This window comes from Meles meles, chromosome 4 (assembly GCF_922984935.1).
Source record: "Meles meles chromosome 4, mMelMel3.1 paternal haplotype, whole genome shotgun sequence".
NCBI lineage: Eukaryota > Metazoa > Chordata > Mammalia > Carnivora > Mustelidae > Meles > Meles meles.
Genome location: NC_060069.1, coordinates 164715755 through 164733743, shown reverse-complemented (window position 1 = coordinate 164733743; position 17989 = coordinate 164715755). Strand labels below are relative to the sequence as shown.

The 17989-nt window shown below is 45.3% G+C and overlaps 1 protein-coding gene across 4 annotated transcripts in view; it reads right to left on the bottom strand.

Annotated features, from left to right (window-relative positions):
* PRMT2 (protein arginine methyltransferase 2) overlaps positions 1-17989 on the bottom strand; it is a 28954-nt gene that overhangs the window by 8274 nt on the left and 2691 nt on the right. For 2 of the 4 annotated variants that reach the window (XM_046002086.1, XM_046002087.1), the window contains exons 3-6: positions 14208-14315; positions 12947-13129; positions 9927-10088; positions 8837-9001 (exon numbers count right to left, since the gene is read on the bottom strand). In XM_046002086.1, coding sequence (XP_045858042.1) covers positions 8837-9001; positions 9927-10088; positions 12947-13129; positions 14208-14315 — 618 coding nt within the window. Of the gene's footprint in view, positions 1-1878; positions 2404-5082; positions 6087-6929; positions 6964-8836; positions 9002-9926; positions 10089-12946; positions 13130-14207; positions 14316-17989 lie in introns of those variants that run through there. The other 2 variants (XM_046002088.1, XM_046002089.1) reach the window with 2 other exon arrangements.

Sequence of the window (17989 nt, the reverse complement as noted above, 5' to 3'; positions counted from 1 at the left end):
GCTCAGCGGGGAGCCTGCTTCCTCCTCTCTCTCCCTCCTCCTTCATTTCCCTCAGCCTGCCCCTCCCCCTGCTTGGGCTCATTCGCTCTCTCTCCAATAAATACAGTCTTTTAAAAAAAATTTTATCAACTATTCTAGTTTCTGTACTTTCCACATAAAGTTTACAATGAGCTCGTCTACAGAGACCAAACAACCCTGCTCCGACCCTGACTGGAACTGTGTTCTGTCTACAGACCAGTGTACGAACATCATTACCAGCTTGTCTTCCAGTCCATGAACACTGTATCTCTCCATTTATTTGGGTTTTCTGTGACCTCTTTCATCAGCACCTTATAGTTTTTGGCCTATAAAACTTGTACATGTCTTGTTGCCTGAGTATTCCACATCTGGGGGCTTAAGTGTATAAAAACCGTCAAACAAAAATCAGCCGCCTGAATCCAGCAGCGCATTAAAAGGACCCTAACCCTTGATCAAGTGGGATTTACTTCTGGGATGCAAACACAGTTCAACAAACGGCAAATCAGTAGATTTGACATACCACATCAACAAGGATAAAAATCATATGGTCATTTCAATATGTGTGGAAAAAGCATTTAATAAAATTCAACTATATTCCATGATAAAAACCCAAAAATCTGCATATTGGGAGAATATCCCACAACTTAATAAAAGCCACATATGTCAAGCCTGGAGCTAACACCACACTCAACAGTGAAAAGCAGAAAGCCTTCCTGTAAGATCACGTGAAAGACAGGCATGTCCTCTCTCACCACTTCCATTCAACATAGTACTGAAAGTCCTAGCCACAGCAATCAGGCAAGAAAAAGAAATTTAATAAGCATCCAAAGCAGAAGGGAAGAAGTAAAACTGTCTCTATTTGCAGATGACATATTATATGTAAAAAATCCTAAAGACTCTACCAAAAAAACCGTTAGAATAACAAATTCAATAAAGCTGCAGAATATGACATTAATATGCAAAAATCAGTTGTGCTTCTGTACACTAACAATAAACTATGAGAAAGAGAAATTAAGAAAATAATCCCATTTACAGTTCCATCAAAAATAGTAAAATACCTTTAGGTGCCTGGGTGACTCAATGGGTTAAAGTCTCTGCCTTCGGCTCAGGTCATGATCTCAGGGTCCTGGGATCGAGCCCCACATCGGACTCTCTGCTCCGCGGGGAGCCTGCTTCTCCCTCTCTCTCTGCCTGCCTCTCTGCCTACTTGTGATCTCTCTCTGTCAAATAAATAAATAAAATCTTTTAAAATAATAATAATAATTTTAAAATACCTCAAAATAAATTTAACCAAGGAAAGCAAAAAAGACAATGAAGAAAGAAATTAAAGACACAAATAGAAAAACATCCCCTGCTCATGGACAGGAAGAATCAGAATTGTTTACATGTCCACATTTCTCAATCTACAGATTCAATTCAATCTCTATCAAAATCCTAATGGCATTCCTCACAGAACCAGGAAAAGCAGTCCAAAGACTCTAACTGAACACAGCAATCTTGCGAAAGAAGACCGAAGCTGGAGACATCACATTTCCTGGGTTCAAACTGTATTATAAAGCTATCGTAATCAAAACAATATGGTACTGCCATAAAAACAGACACGTAAGTCAACAGAACAGAGAGTCCAGAAATTACCCCAAGCGTATGTGATCAATTAATCTTCAACAAAGAAGCCAAGAATATACAACGTGGAGAGGAGAAAGTCTTCAAGATGGTGCTGGGAAAACCAGACTGCTGCATGCCCGAGAGTGAACGGGACCACTGTCTTACAACACACACAAAAATCGACTCCAAATGGATTACAGACTTGATTATAAAATCTAAAACCGAAAAGTTCTTAGAAGCAAACACGGAATAAGCTCCTTGACACTGACCGCGTCAGTCATTTTTGCAAAGACAGCAAAAGCAAAAATAAACAAGTGGGGCTACATCAAACTGAAAAGCTTCTGCACAGCAAAGGAAATCATCAACAAAAAAAAAGATAAAGTTTCACCCAGTAAGGGGTGAAAACCCAAAACATACAAGGAACTCATACAACTCAACAGAAAAAAAACTATTTTAATTGGACAAAGGGACTTGTTTTCCAAAGTCATACAAAGGGCAACAGACACATGAAAAGGTGCTCAGTGTCACTCAGCATCAGGGAATGCAAATCAAAGCCACACTCAGGTGTGACATCATACCCCTCACGTCAATTACCAAAAAGACAAAAGATGGAACGAGCAGGTGGTGCAGTCGGCTGAGCATCTGACTCCCGGTTTCGGTTCAGGTCGTGATGTCAGGGTCGTGGGCTCGAGTCCCATGTCAGGCTCCATGCTCAGCGGGGAGTCTGTGTCTCTCTCTCTCTCCCTCTGCCTCTCCCCGCTGTGCTCTCTCTCCCTCGCTCTAAAATAAATAAATAAATCTTTAAAATAATATGACATATAGCAGATGCTGGCAAGAATATGCAGGAAAGGGCGGGCTCTCGCACCGCTGCTGGGAACGTAGGCCGGCGCAGCCACTGTAGGAACCAGCGTGGAGGACCCTCAGGAAATCAAAACTAGAAACACCGTGAGACGCTGCAATCCCACTTCCGGGTTAGATCCAGAGGAAACCAAGCCACTGTCTCAGAGAGGTGCCTGTGCTCCCGTGTTCACAATAACCAAGACAGGACAACAGTCTGGGTGTGCACGGACAGATGAAGGATCAAAGAAAATGAGGGAGATGCATACCTGAGACCACGTGACACACACTCCAGACACGGACAAACACGGCGGGGAAGCCCTCGGCCCCGGGATGGAGGAAAGTCTGCAGGAACACGGATGACGCTAGAGGGCCTTCGGCTACTGAAGTGAGCAACACAGAGACAGACCGACACTGTACCCTATCACTTACACGTGAAATTCTAAAAAAAAAATTTTTTTTAACTGAACCCATAGAAACAGAAAGTAAAAAAGTGGTTACCAGGAGCTCAGGGGTGAGGAAAACAGGGAGACACTGGCAAAAACCTATCAATTATAAAATAAGTAAGGTCTAAGTATCTATTATATGCCCTGGTGACTACAGACGACAACACCGTCACGGGGCGACAGATGTGTTAACTCAGTGGGGCAGTGGGGCGACGGGGAAGCTGCCGGTCATGCACACAAACACCAAACCATCATACTGCAGACTTCGCTATCTTATGATTTCCTAATTCTACCTCAATGCAAGAGAAGATAGACAACAGATAAACAGATTACAGAAAAAGAAGTGAGCTTCAAAGGGAAATTAGAGAATCAATTCCATTTGCTATAGTACCAAGAACCATAAGATACCTGGAAATAACCCTAAACAAAGAGATAAAGGATCTATACTCGAGGAACTACGAACACTCATGAAAGAAATTGAAGAAGACACAAAAAGATGGAAGACTGTTCCATGCTCTTGGATTGGAAGAATAAACATTGTTAAAATGTCTATACTGCATAGAGCAATCTATACTTCTAATGCCATTCCGATCAAAATTCCACCGGTATTTTTCAAAGAGCTGGAGCAAACAATCCTAAAATTTGTATGGAATCAGAAGAGACCCCGAATTGCTAAGGAAATGTTGAAAAAGAAAAACAAAACTGGCGGCATCACGTTACCCGATTTCAAGCTTTACTACAAAGCTGTGATCACCAAGACAGCGTGGTACTGGCATAAAAACAGACACATAGACCAGTGGAACAGAGTGGAGAGCCCAGATATGGACCCTCAACTTTATGGTCAAATAATCTTCGACAAAGCAGGAAAAAATATATAGTGGAAAAAAGACAGGCTCTTCAGTAAATGGTGCTGGGAAAATTGGACAGCTATGTGTAGAAGAATGAAACTCGACCATTCTCTTACACCGTATACAAAGATAAACTCGAAATGGATAAAAGACCTCAACGTGAGACAGGAATCCATCAGAATCCTGGAGAACATAGGCAGTAACCTCTTCGATATCAGCCACAGCAACTTCTTTCAAGACGTCTCCAAAGGGAAAGGAAACAAAAGGGAAAATAAACTTTTGGGACTTCATCAAGATCAAAAGCTTCTGCACAGCAAAGGAAACAGTCAACAAAACAAAGAGGCAAGCCACAGAATGGAAGAAGATATTTGTAAATGACAGTACAGACAAAAGGTTGATATCCAGGCTCTATAAAGAACTCCTCAAACTCAACACACACAAAACAGATAATCATGTCAAAAAAGGGGCAGAAGACATGAACAGACACTTCTCCAATGAAGACATACAAATGGCTATCAGACACATGAAAAAATGTTCATCATCATTAGCCATCAGGGAGATTCAAATCAAAACCACACTGAGATACCACCTTGCACCAGTTAGAATGGCCAAAATTAACAAGACAGGAAACAGTGTGTGTTGGAGAGGATGTGGAGAAAGGGGAACCCTCTTACACGGCTGGTGGGAATGCAAGTTAGTGCAGCCACTTTGGAGAACAGTGTGGAGATTCCTTAAGAAATTAAAAATAGAGCTTCCCTATGACCCTGCAATTGCACTACTGGGTATTTACCCCGAAGATACAGATGTAGCGAAGAGAAGGGCCATATACACCCCAATGTTCATAGCAGCAATGGCCATGGTCGCCAAACTGCGGGAGGAGCTAAGATGCCCTTCAACAGACAAATGGATAAGGAAGATGTGGTCCATATATACAATGGAATCTTATGCCTGCATCAGAAAGGATGAATACCCAACTTTTGTATCAACATGGACGGGACTGGAAGAGATTATGCTGAGTGAAGTAAGTCAGGCAGACAGAGTCAAGTATCATATGGTCTCACTTATTTGTGGAGCATGAGAAATAGCAGGGAGGACATGGGGAGATGGAGAGGAGAAGGATGTTGAGGGAAATTGGAAGGGGAGCTGAACCATGAGAGACTGTGGACTCTGAAAAACAATCTGAGGGTTTTGAAGGGGCGGGGAGTGTGGGCTTGGGTGAACCTGGTGGTGGGTATCAAGGAGGGCACGTACTGTATGGAACACTGGGTGTGGTGCAAAAACAATGAATTCTGGTACACTGAAAAGAAATTTAAAAAATTAAAAATTTTTAAAAAGTGAGCTTCAAGACAGACTACAACTGAGAAATATTTTTAAAAGCTGGAAACGGTCTATAAAGTGAATATAACATCAATTTATGAAAATATGAATCTTGCTTACATTATCAAAGCATGTTCATGTCAAGTTCTAAACCAGCATCTTCTGGGAATTAAATTAACTCACCCTTAATTTATGCTCATTATTCCCTTTATTTATTTGCTTAAAAAAACATAAAAAGAAAAAAGAGTGTAAGAAAAAAACAGGAACAAAGAACAACAAATAGAACACAGTAACAATATGGTGTATAAATTAAGCGACTATTTTAACAATCACTTTGAAGGCCCATGGTCTAAATATACCAATTAAAAGACAGAGATTATCAGAGTGGTTCAAAAACTAAGACGGAACTAGGTGCTGTCTCTAAGAAAATCCAAATACACTGACAGGCACCCGCCCGGCTCAGTCAGAAGGGTGTGCAACTCTAGATCTCAGGGTCATGAGTTCGAGCCCCACATGGGGTGTAGAGATTACTGAAATATTTTTTAAAAGTTAATAATAAAATGAATAAATAGATAGACTGATACATATAAATTAAAAGTAAATGGACAGAGACAGACATACGATGCTAACACTGATCAAAAGAAAGAAGGAGTAACTTGTTAATTTCAGACAGAACAGACTTCAGAGGAAGAAGTTATTAGAGATAAAAAGGGGCATAACATAATGACGAAGGGGTCAATTCTCCAACAAGACCTTAAACACCCTAACAAGAGAGCACCATGTGTGAGGGGAAAACACAGAGAGCTGCAAGGAGAGAGAAGCCAGCAGCCCTGTCCCAGAAAAGAACAGATCCAACAGGCAGAAAGTCTGCAAGGACACGGTGAACTCACCACCACCATCTACCCCGGGATGTACAGCATACCTACAAACGCTTCATCCAGGGCAGAATACGCCTCCTTCCCGGCCCCCACAGCACGCACTCCAAGAGACACACGTTCTGGGCCATAAAACACATCTTCACAAATGGAAAAGAAAAGAAATCATATAATGTCTGCTCTCAGACCACAGTTTAAGAGTTAAACTAGAAATCAAGGACAGAAAGATAGCTGGATAATCAAACAACGCTGGAGAAATGAAAAAGTATTTTTTTTTTAAGATTTTATTTATTTATTAGTCAGAGAGAGAGAGCGAGCACAGGCAGACAGAGTGGCAGGCAGAGGCAGAGGGAGAAGCAGGCTCCCTGCCGAGCAAGGAGCCCCATGTGGGACTCGATCCCAGGACACTAGGATCATGACCTGAGCCGAAGGCAGCCGCTTAACCAACTGAGCCACCCAGGCGTCCCTGAAAAAGTATTTCTAAGAAAAACAAATACAGGATCAAAGAAGAAATCTCAGCAGAACTTTTAAAAATATTTTGATTGTTGCCAAACTCTTTGTGCATTAATTGACAGTCATGTTTTATCTTGTAAACTGTTAATATGTGAATACAGATTACACAGGTTTTTTTTTAATATGACAGAGAGAGAGACAGCGAGAGAGGGGACACAGCAGGGGAGTGGGAGAGAGAGAAGCAGGCCTCCCGCTGGGCAGGGAGCCCCATCCCGGGACCCTAGGATCATGACCCAAGCTGAAGGCAGATGCCCAACGACTGAGCCACCCAGGCGTCCCACACTGATGCATCTTTAAATACGGAACCAGCCTTCAGTTCCAAAGATAACCTCTTCTCTGTTAGAGTGTTATTCCTTTTGTGAACTGCACTTACACTTCCTAGAACTTCTGAGGACTTTTGCGTTTACGAACAGGAGTTACTGGGTTTGGGTTTTGGTTAGGGTTTGGCATTCAGGTCATGCAGGTCTCACCAAGTGAGCTGGGAAGTCTGTCCTCTTCCATTTTCTGAAAGACATTGTTCAGATCTGGTGTTATTCTTTCCTAGAATGTGCTCATACATTTCACCGGTGAAATAATTTAGGCCTACAGATTTCTGTTCAGAAGGTTTCCAGCTGTAAGTTCAATATCTTTACTAGTTATTTCATTATTCAGGTTATCAACTTCATTGTGGGTTAGTGTGGAAGGTTGCAGTTTTCAGAAGAATGGATGTTTTCATCTAAATTTCTGAAGCTGTGTATCGGGGGAAGAGAGCCAGAGGAGGATTAACAATGAACTCAAGACCAGCTCAGTGTACTTCAAACCCTGGTCTTCCTTCCCAGCCTTCCTGCTCCTATACGCCTTGCGAAGTCCTCCAACAGCGTCTCCCTGCACCCTGTCTTGGATCAAAAGCCGCATTACGTGGGAGAGACAGGGTGGGGCGTGCTCTCCTCCATCTCAACAGGAACTAAAGCAAGGTCATCGCTACATATGATTTTCTTTTTAATTTATGTGTTGGAGAGACAGAGAACCTGAATGCACAGGGAACAGGGGCAGAGCGGGGGAGAGTCTCGGGCAGACTCCACGCTCAGCAGGGAGGCCAGTGCAGGGCTCAGTCGCACAACCCTGAGATCACAACACGAGCCCAAACCAAGAGTCAGACTCTTAACCGAGGGCGCCACTACGTATGATTTTTAAAAACAAAACTGGACTCATGTTGTACATGCTTTTTTGTGCTTTTTATTTTTAAATACCACCAACCTATGGCTTTTCTCTAAGATCATGACTAGTTGAAGGTGTACAGCCTGGTGATCTGGTTTACATATGTTGTTAAACGGTTACCACACAGGCTACTTATCACCTCCCACTGACACACTGAAAAGACAGAAAAACTTGGCCTTGTGATAAAAACTCTTAGATCTCCTGGGATCGAGCCCCGCATCAGGCTCTCTGCTCAGTGGGGAGCCTGCTTCCCTCTCTCTCTGCCTGCCTCTCTGCCTGCTTGTGAGCTGTGTCTGTCAAATAAATAAAATCTTTTAAAAAAAATAAAAGTTTAAAAAAAAACAACTCTTAGATGTACGGCTGACCTTGGGACAAGCAGGGATTCAGACACTGACACCCCACGCAGTCGAAATTCCACACAGAACCTTTGACTCCCCGCAAACTTGATTACTAACAGGTTATGCTGACCTGAAGCCTTAACAGGAGCAAAAACAGTCGACAGGCATTTTACATTATTTGTATTGTGTACTGCGCTCTGACAAAGTAAGCTAGAGAAAAGAAAATGTTAAAATCATAACGCACTGTCCTATATTTATCAAAAAAAAAAAAAAAAAATCCCCTGTATAAGAGAGCCCACACGGTTCACACCCACGTTGTCCGAGGGTCGACGGTCCTCTGGTCAGACTGTCCCATGCATCACACCACAGTGTCACTGGGGTCGCCACGCTGTATGTGACGGCCCCGGTGCTCACCTGCCTGGTACCTGGAAGTCTGTACCTTTCAACCACGGCCCTCCAATGCTTTCTCCCCTCACCCTCCCTCCACTAACCACAAATTTGATCTCTTTTTCTAGGAGTTTGGTGGGTGAGTTTTGTGTTGCTGGTTTTAGATTCCACATATAAATGAGAGCATACGACGTGTCTCTGTCTGACTTACTTCACTTAGCATAATGCCTTCAAGGTCCGTCCACATCACGGACCGCAGGGTGTCGTGGCTCACGGCCGTCCGGCACAAAACAGAAGACAGCACCCGGACAAGCACCAGGGGGTTTCATTCAGCACGACAGCCATGGCTCTCCCCAAGATGTTCTGCCCACAACAGCCCCTCCAGACCCAGCCCACACCCCCTCCCTGGAATCTGCACAGTCCATGGCCATCCCGCGTGGCCCGACGCCCCTTACCAGCAGGCAGGTCCCCATCCACTCAGACACCAGCACGTCCACCTTCTCCGGCAGCACCACGTCCTCCACCTTCTGCTGGAACACAGTGATGATGTCGGCAAAGCCATTCTGCATGACCAGCTGCCCCGTGTGCTGGGCCATCTCACTGGCCTCCACCGCATACACCTGCACGTCACAGAAGGGCCATCAGCAAGAGTCCCACGCACAGAGCAGCCTGGCATCCACTCTCCCTGGGCCCAAGGCTCCAGCCAAGTCAGAGGCAGCCTCAGAGAAAACAGCGACAGCAGGAAGGGAGCATGCTGGAGAGCGGGGACAGACCTCCAACAGACGGAGCCTGATAGGGAGCTAACCTCCTATCCTAACTCCACCTTCTGCCTAAAACAGATGGGGGACTGCCGGTGGACAGAGAGTCTGCATACACACCGGGCTCCCGTCGCAGGGGCCCTCTGGGTCAGACCCATACACACAGCCACGTACCCCAGAGTTTCCCACACCGGCCTGAGAACCATAGGACTTTAAGGGTACCAGTGGCTGAGACAGCTTCAAGCCCAGGTTGTCACTGGAAGGTCGTGAGTGTTACGTCTTGGTTCTGATAGCATCTGAACTCCAGTGATCACTGTCCTGCAGTTTCCCTTATAAACCAGAATTTCACCTGCCTGTGTCAGGGGCATTTCAGAGGCTTCAACTCTGGAGCCTCACACATGCTTTGCAGGCAAGAGGAGAAAGGACCCCAGCATGCGTCATGGAGAGTGGTCTGTCCTGTCCCTGCCAGGCGGTCCCTGCTCGGTGCAGGGATGACACATGGACAGTGACCTACACAAGTGGCCCAGCCCCAGCACACAGACACGTGTTCCTCTAGCTGATAAGCATGTTACAAAAAACATCCGACCGCACGCAACTCCAGTATTTTCTGCCCTGTCCTACTCTACTCAGTGCTGCTGGTGACTCATTAGGCCGAGGTCATGACCGCCGACAGGCTCAGCCCACAAGAACACACTGCCCATTTCACCAACATGATGCCTTTGCGTTGCGGACGACACGTCCCCAGACTCGGCTCGAAGCTGCTGAGGGAGAGCTGTTTCTTACTCACGGCTTTAGGCTGCGCATAGTGGGCACAAAAGAGGCTGATGATCCCCGTTCCGCAGCCGACGTCCAGAATCACTTTATCCTTCAGGGATTCTTTATTTTGCAGGATAACATTGTGGTATTTAGTTGTCCGCGGCTGGTCTGCCAACATTTCCAAGTGAAGTTTCTAGAGGAAATACACATTAGGAATCACTGCCTGTAATATGAACTGTGCTGAGCTCTGGTTTAAGAAGGAAGATCAGAGACTGAGCTAGTAATCCCCTTGACCCCACCACACCATGCCTAAAAATACAAGCAACAAAGAAAAAAACCACAAAATCCAAAGACCTAACTATGCTGGCATATAAAAACACAACAGTGAAGAAATGAAATGGAATTTTCTGGAATCCTTCCAGTTCAGGGTGATGCTACCTATGGCTTCACCCTGTACCTCCCCAAGAGCCGGATGAGCACACAGGCGGGTGGACCACTCAGGAAGTGGAGCAGACACTGCCCTCCTGACCACTGTTCTCACTGGAGACAGGAGAAACCACCAAATTCCCCAGCAGGTACCACTTGGCCAAGTACCCACCAAGAGAGATGCCAAAGGAGGCACACTGGCCCCTCATGAAACTATAGCTCTGGAGGGAGCAGATGACCCCACGGGGGTGAGCTCAAGGTCTCCAGCCATGTCCAGAGGGAGGAAAACACAGGAAACCCAAGATAACATAACACCCCATGGGACTCACGCCAATCCCCAGAGAAAAAGAGAAAAGCTCCTCCAAATGGTTCACGAAGCCACGGGTGGAAGTCAGAGCCCAGAAAGGCTGCACCCAAAACACTGGCCCCCACGCCCCACTTCTCGGGTCTCAAGCTGCAGAACACCCAGCGTACACACAGTGCGGCTGCGAGGCAGACACTGAAGCTACCCAGACCTTGTCAGCACAGATAGGAAGTCTGCACAGGGCCTTCACGAGCCCATCGTGGCTCCTCACAAAGACACTCAGCACTGAGAAACAAAAGACTGAGGGTCAGAGAGGCACAATCAGCACTCAGCCATCCCACCTGAGTAGTCCACCTTGACAGAAAGTCAGAACTGGGATGCTAAGGTGTACATGTAAGTTGACAAAAATAAAAAGAAAAATGAGCAAATTACATGAAAGTTTACCAAAAAAAGAAGAAACAGAAAAGGCCAACAAAATATAGAAGATGACCAAGCTGACTTTAAGAACGGAAATCAAAATCCAGAAATACCGTATTTCACCTCTAAGATGAGGAATCTGTATCCACTTTGGCGATGTGCGGCTGTGAAACGAGCACTCACAGACACCGGGCGCAGAGTTGCCAACCTTTCTGGAGGGCAAACTGGCAAGACCCGCCAAAGTGAAAAAACTCATACACCCTACAAATTTACCCAAGAGAAATTCTAGCAGACGTTTTCCAAGGTCTCTATAAGAGGAAACCCATCACAGCACTGCTTGTCATGGGACAAAGCTGTTAAATAAGCAAACCACCAATAGGGGCCTTTTAAAAGCAATAAAACACTCAATAGTCTGAAAGCTCTACGGACGCCTGAGTGGCTCAGTTAGGCACCTGCCTTCAGCTCGGACCATGATCCCAGCGTCCAGGGATCAAGTCCCACATCAGGCTCCCTGCTCAGCAGGGAGTCGGCTTCTCCCTCTGCCTGCCGCTCCCCCTGCTTGTGCTCTCTCTCGTCCTGACAAATAAATAAATAAATAAAATCTTTCAGGAAAAAAGTTTGAAAGCTCTAATCATATACGTACATCAGGGGGTTTTCATTTACTCTAACATGTTTAACCATGAAATAGGACATACCTACCAAAAAAGTACATGAGAAAGTGCCTTACAGCTTGTCGATAGACTTACAGAGCAAACACTCGTGCAAGCAACAGCAGAACCCTGCCCGCACCCCACACCCGCCCCGCCCAGCCCTGCAGCCAGCAAAGCCAGGACAGAAAACCTCACTGGGCGTGCAGAGGGACCGCAAGGGCGGGCCGGCTCAGCACTACCACTCCGCCAGGCAGACTCCAAAGGAAGAAGCCTACCTTACTACCCCAGCAGGAGGAAGATTTTCTCCTGGCCTAGCTACAGCCCGGCCAATGAGAAACTGCCACACTCGGCCAATGAAAAGCCGCCGCCGCCCTCCAAAGGGCTTTCATTCCACACAGCCCCGCCCACTGCCCCTTCCCTACGAAAGGCCTCCTGGCCTTGGCTCTCCAGACTGGCCTGCAGCTCCCCCCAGGGCGCTTGTCCTGCAGTTCCTCCGCTCCTGCTGAATAAGCCCACTTCGCTGGTATGACAGTTCTTTTTAAGGCTGCCACCACCACCGACGCCCTGGTGACAGGAACCACCATCCTGACTCCCAGAGGAACGGGCTCCCTGGTCACTTCCCTTCATAAACATCTCTGAACACCGCTTTCTAACATTCTGTAACGGAGTCAAAATTATTCTTTGATGTCTTGCTTCTCTCGCTCAACATTGTCTGCGATGTTTACTCTGCGCGCATCAGTTTTCTCTAGCTTTAAAACATAAACAGGGGCTGTCGGGGCCAGGTTATGGGTCTTTATCCTAACTGGGAAAAAACTCCAAAAAACTAATAAGCTAGTTATTTAGAGGTATTACTGTTGGCTTGTGTAACATTTTTGTGTTTTATTTTTTTAAATAAAATGGTGTTACTATTTCTTAAATGCTGAGAAAAGTTCATCATCTCATGGCTCAGATAACATCTCTAAACCACCACGGGCCACTCCAGCCCACCACCTGCTTTTGTAGGGTCTGCCAGCTAAGAATGGCTCTCACATTTTTTTAATTGGTTTTTTAAAAATCCAAAAAACATGCCATGCTCATTTCCTCATGGTCTTATGGCCACTCATGCACCACGACGGCAGAGCCGAGGAGCCACATGGCCTGCTGAGCCTAAGAAAACATCTGCAAACCCTGCTCTAAGCCACAAAGGAGCAGCCCAGCTGAAGCTAACTCAAAAGCTGTGGCAAGAAACCACCACCTCCGTGGCCCCAGCCGTACCAGCGTCCCATAGCTGCCGAAGTACTCCTCATCCTGCCACGTGTCCTCAGGGTCACAATCCTCCAGGTGCTTCCCGAGATGGTTTGCAGGTATGTACCCACAGCAGCCTGCACGCTCGCCCCACCACCAATCAGCAGTTGTCTGCCTCAGGATGAGAATTTTTTCTCCTCTCAAAAAGCTGAGCTGGAAAAAAACATACAAAGAAGTCAAAATTCAAGAAAAACCTGTAGTTGGTATTTCAGTAGTGGCTCGGTGATAAGTCCCCCATCACTGGGGCCCAAATCAGCTATTTCAAAAAAGACTCAATGGGTAATTACACAAACTCACAATTTCTGAAAATGATACCAACATTTAGAGAATTTTGTGGAACATCTACATGAAAGAAAGCACAGCTTAACTGATATTTTTTAAAGGAAAGATTAAACATTTTTTAACAACTTAAGACAGAATTTCTCTATAGCCTCTTCGCTGTAACTCAGCTATGTGGCCGCTGATTCACTTACTGGAGTAGAAAAAGCTACACTCAAGTCAGTATCTTTTTATTAAAGATTTATTTCTTTGAGAAAGAGAGTGGGAGGAAGGCCAGAGGGAGCAGGAGAGAGGACCTACAGCAGACTCCCCACTGAGCATGGAGCCCAATGCCGAACTTGACCTCACAACCTGAGATCATGACCTGATCTGAAATCAAGAGGCGGATGCTTAGGGGCGCCTGGGTGGCTCAGTGGGTTAAAGCCTCTGCCTTCGGCTCAGGTCATGATCCCAGGGTCCAGGGATCGAGCCCCGCATCGGGCTCCTTGCTTGTCAGGGAGACTGCTTCCTCCTCTCTCTCTGCCTGCTTGTGATCTCTGTCTGTCAAATAAATAAATAAAATCTTTAAAAAAAAAAAAAAGAGGCGGATGCTTAACCATCTGAGCCACCATCCTCAAGTCAGTATTTTTATTTTATAGCCTTAATTTTCATTAACTTGAATAGGTTCTAAATCAAGGTTTCTAAAAAGAAACTGCAACAGGTGCTTCCTTCCCCCATTCCTCACCCAGATGTCTTTCACCTAAGGCTTGGCATCAGAATTTGTTGGGCTGGAAGGAAGAAGGGTCACTCACAGGTCTCATTTGGCTCTAAACATCTGAATACTTCTTTACTTAACTTTGGTATGACTTCTTCAAAATTCTTATCTAATTCTGTCATCAGCCATTTAGCCAAATCCATAAAACATGGACCCAAGGCCCAAGGCCCCTGCATGCACACGAGTGTGCAGGGTTACCTGCGTCTGGTCAGTGGCAGAATAGTCTGCGATGGCCACGAACTCTTCCGGCTGCACACCCTCCTGGAGCTGCTCCTGGCCACCACACTCCACGTGACCTTCTCCCTCCTGCTCAAAGCCAAGGGAAGAACAAGGGATGACTATGGGGCTCCTCTCTGTGTCCGTCCCAATAATCTGTAGCCTCTGGTTATCAGGAAGGTTTCAAATGAAGATCCATTTGACCAGGTTTAATCACACCATTTGGGTCACCTTCACCAGCAGGATCGAGGGATCTCTCCCGTACTCCACCTCTCCTTTTGTCTCTAGTACACAACTACTTGCATCCTATGAAGAACATCAAGTAAGTAAGAAAGAGGCACTTTTCGTGTCTACTTGGTGACTGACGCTGATCACCAGCAACTCCTTCTGAAAGTGGTGACTGGCCCCAAGAGAAAGAAGACCTGTTTCTGGGCCTCATGCTCTCAGGACCTCGTCAGACTGGAGGACAGAACTGGGCAGGCTTCTGGAAGGTGCCAGTGACCAGGCCCGACTCTCATGGCCTGACCTGGACCACAAGGCTGCTCATACAGACTGCTCAGGACCCAAAAGGGGAGCCTGAGACCACACACTGCCCAGTCTCCACTTTCTGTCAGCAGAGGCTTGTCTGGAAGACGTCCACCGGAGGCGGCAGAACCCCCAAGCCCGTGTCCAGTCAATGCAGCAACTCCGTCCCAATAAATACATTTTTAACGAAGTTTCCTAAACATACACGTAATTCACGCTCTTTGGAAAATGTGTGAGGCACAAGTGTACACAGAGGAAAATTAAAACCATCTGTAATCTCACCCACTGGTCAGAAATAATGGTGCTTAACACGTTAACATTTGTATCTTTTCAGACTTTTTTTCCCAAGATTTTCTTTATTTACTGTCAGAGAGAGAATACAAACAGGAGGAGGGGCAGGCAGAGCAGGCAGAGGGGAAGCAGACCCCCCATTGAGCAAGGAGCCCAACACAGGACTCAGTCCCAGGAACCTGGGATCATGACCTGAACCGAAGGCAAAACACTTAACTGAGCCACCCAGGCATCCCTCAGGCTTTATTTTTAAGATTTATTTATTTTGAGAGTGAGAAAGAGCACTGTGTGGGAGAGGGGCAGGAGAGGGAGAGAGAGAATTTCAAGCTAATTCCCTGCTGAGCACAAGCCTGACACAGGGCTCGATCTCACGACCCTGAGATCATGACCTAAGCTGAAACCAAGAGTCAGACGTTCAACTGACTGACCACCAAGGCACCCCCAGGCCTCTTTTGAAGTGTACACATAGCATGTGCGTACAGGGTGTTTACTGGGATCATGAAATTCTGCCTTGTGATATGTGTCCACTTGCTAAATTCTTTTTTTTATTAAGTTCAATTTGCCAACATATAGTACACCATTAGTTTTCAATGTAGCGTCCAATGATTCATTAGTTGCGTATAACGCTCACTTATTATATTCTTAACATTTTTCCTCCTTGTTAAATTATTTCTAAATACCACTTCCTAACATTTGATAATATTCTGTGAATTATCATAACTTATTTAACCGAATTCCTAGTTTGGTACCCTTAAATTATTTCTAGTTTACACTATTACAAATTATGTTAGGATGAACTTTTTTTTTTTTTAAGATTTTTATTTACTTATTTGACAGAAAGAGAGATCACAAGTAGGCAGAGAGGCAGGCAGAGAGAGAGCGGGAAGCAGGTTTCCCACTAAGCAGAGAGCCCAATGTGGTTATTAGTTTAGAAAGTAAAAACTATCCTGAATGTATATGTCAAATAACAGATTCAAAATACATGAAGCAAAAAGTGACAGATTCAAAAGGAAGTTTAAAAAAAAGACAAATTTCTTTAAAAATTTATTTATTTATTTTAGAGAGAGAGCAGGTGTCTGAGCGAGTGCGGGGAGGGGCAGAGGGAGAGAAACAGAGCCCCGGGGTGGGGTGCGGGGGGCTTGACCCCAGGACCCTGAGATCATGACCAGAGCCGAAACCATGAGTCAGACACTTAACTCACGAGCGACCAGGCACAGCCAGAGTGGAAATGTCTGAAGCTCATCCCTCTCTGTAACTACACAACAAATGGGCAATGAAGCAGAAAGGACACAAATGTCTGAACAATACTAATAACACATTTGACCTTAATGACATTTATAGAAAACCACCAACTGCAGAAAACAGATTCTTTGTGGGTGCATGTGGGGCGTTCACCACAACAGCCCACCTGACTAGGCCACAAAGCAGGCTTGAATAAATTTCCAAAGACTGACATTTTACAGAGTATATTTTCTGACCAAACATAAGCAAACCAAAATTAAATAACAACAATAAAAATCCCTAAATCTCCAGAAATAGACAGCACACTTCTGAACAGCCCAGAATTATAAAGTATTTTAACTTATCAAAAATAAAAATACAACACAGTTAAGTGTGTGAGGCAAGAAAACTGAGGGTCAGAGGAAAAGTCACGGCTTTAAATACGTGTACTAAAGAAAGGTTCGAGTCCGTGTTGCAAACTTCCATCACAAGATGCTACAAAAAGAGAAAATTAGACCCAGAGGATGAAAGAAATAAAGATAAAAGCAGAAATCAACAAAATAGAAAGCAGATGAACAAAGAGAAAGTCAAAGACAAAACCAGTTCTTTGAAAAGATAAAACTGTTAAAACTCTAACCCTAACCCTAACCCTAACCGTACACTAGTAAGACTGCCACAGGCCTACACATAAGGGTGACAGTCACACGGGGGGCGAGCCACCAAACGTGACAATCACACGGGGGGGGGGGCAGTGATCCACAGAACGTGACGATCACATGGGGGGGGCGGTGATCCACAGAACGTGACAGTCACACAGTGGGGGGGGGGGTCCACGAACACGGGGGCACTCTGCGGGATATGACAGTCACACGGGATGGGGGACACCGCGGGATGTGAGGGTCACACAGGGAGCACACTACAGAAGCGTCTCATAGGGCTAAATTAGCTCTACACACACTTCAAGGGCAAACCCCCAAAGTAACATTGGGAAAGGGCGAGTTGCAGATGACACAGGGTATGACGCCACTTAGTCAAATTCTAGAAAGTGCACACACAGCATCACGTACTGTTCAAAGATGCTATATTAGGTACAAAGGCATAAAAAATGGTGCAGAAGCACAAAGATCAATTCAGAATTCACAGTAGTATTTGCCTGCGGAAAGAGAGGAAGAGGAATGGGGCCGGGTTAGGGAACAAGCTCTACCTACGTTTCCTTCAGATACATACATCTAAGCACACACGGGCAGTCCCAACAAGATGTTAACAAGTTGTCACTTCTCTGTGATACGAACTTGATGTTTACAATATTGTTTTGTAAATGTTCTAATATTTTTTAGATTTCTCAAAAGAACAGGAGTGCATCCACAGAATTTAAGTTTTATGGATAATTTTAAGAACAGATTAATGAGGGGCGCTTGGGTGGCTCAGTTCTTAAGCGTCTGCCTTCAGCTCAGGCCCCTGGGATCAAGTCCCGTAAGGGGGTGGGGGCGGTTCCTGCTCCGTGGGGAGCCTGCTTCTTCCTCTCCCACCGCCTCTGCTTGTGTTCCCTGTCTTGCTGTCTGTCAAATACACAAATAAAATCTTAAAAAAAAAAGAAACAGATTAATGAAATGACACAACTATGAATCAAATTCCTACATATAAAAACCAAAATGAAATTATACCAACCACTGGAAGGACAGAGAAAAAAATGTCAAAACTGAAATCACAGCTATGAAAATACTTGA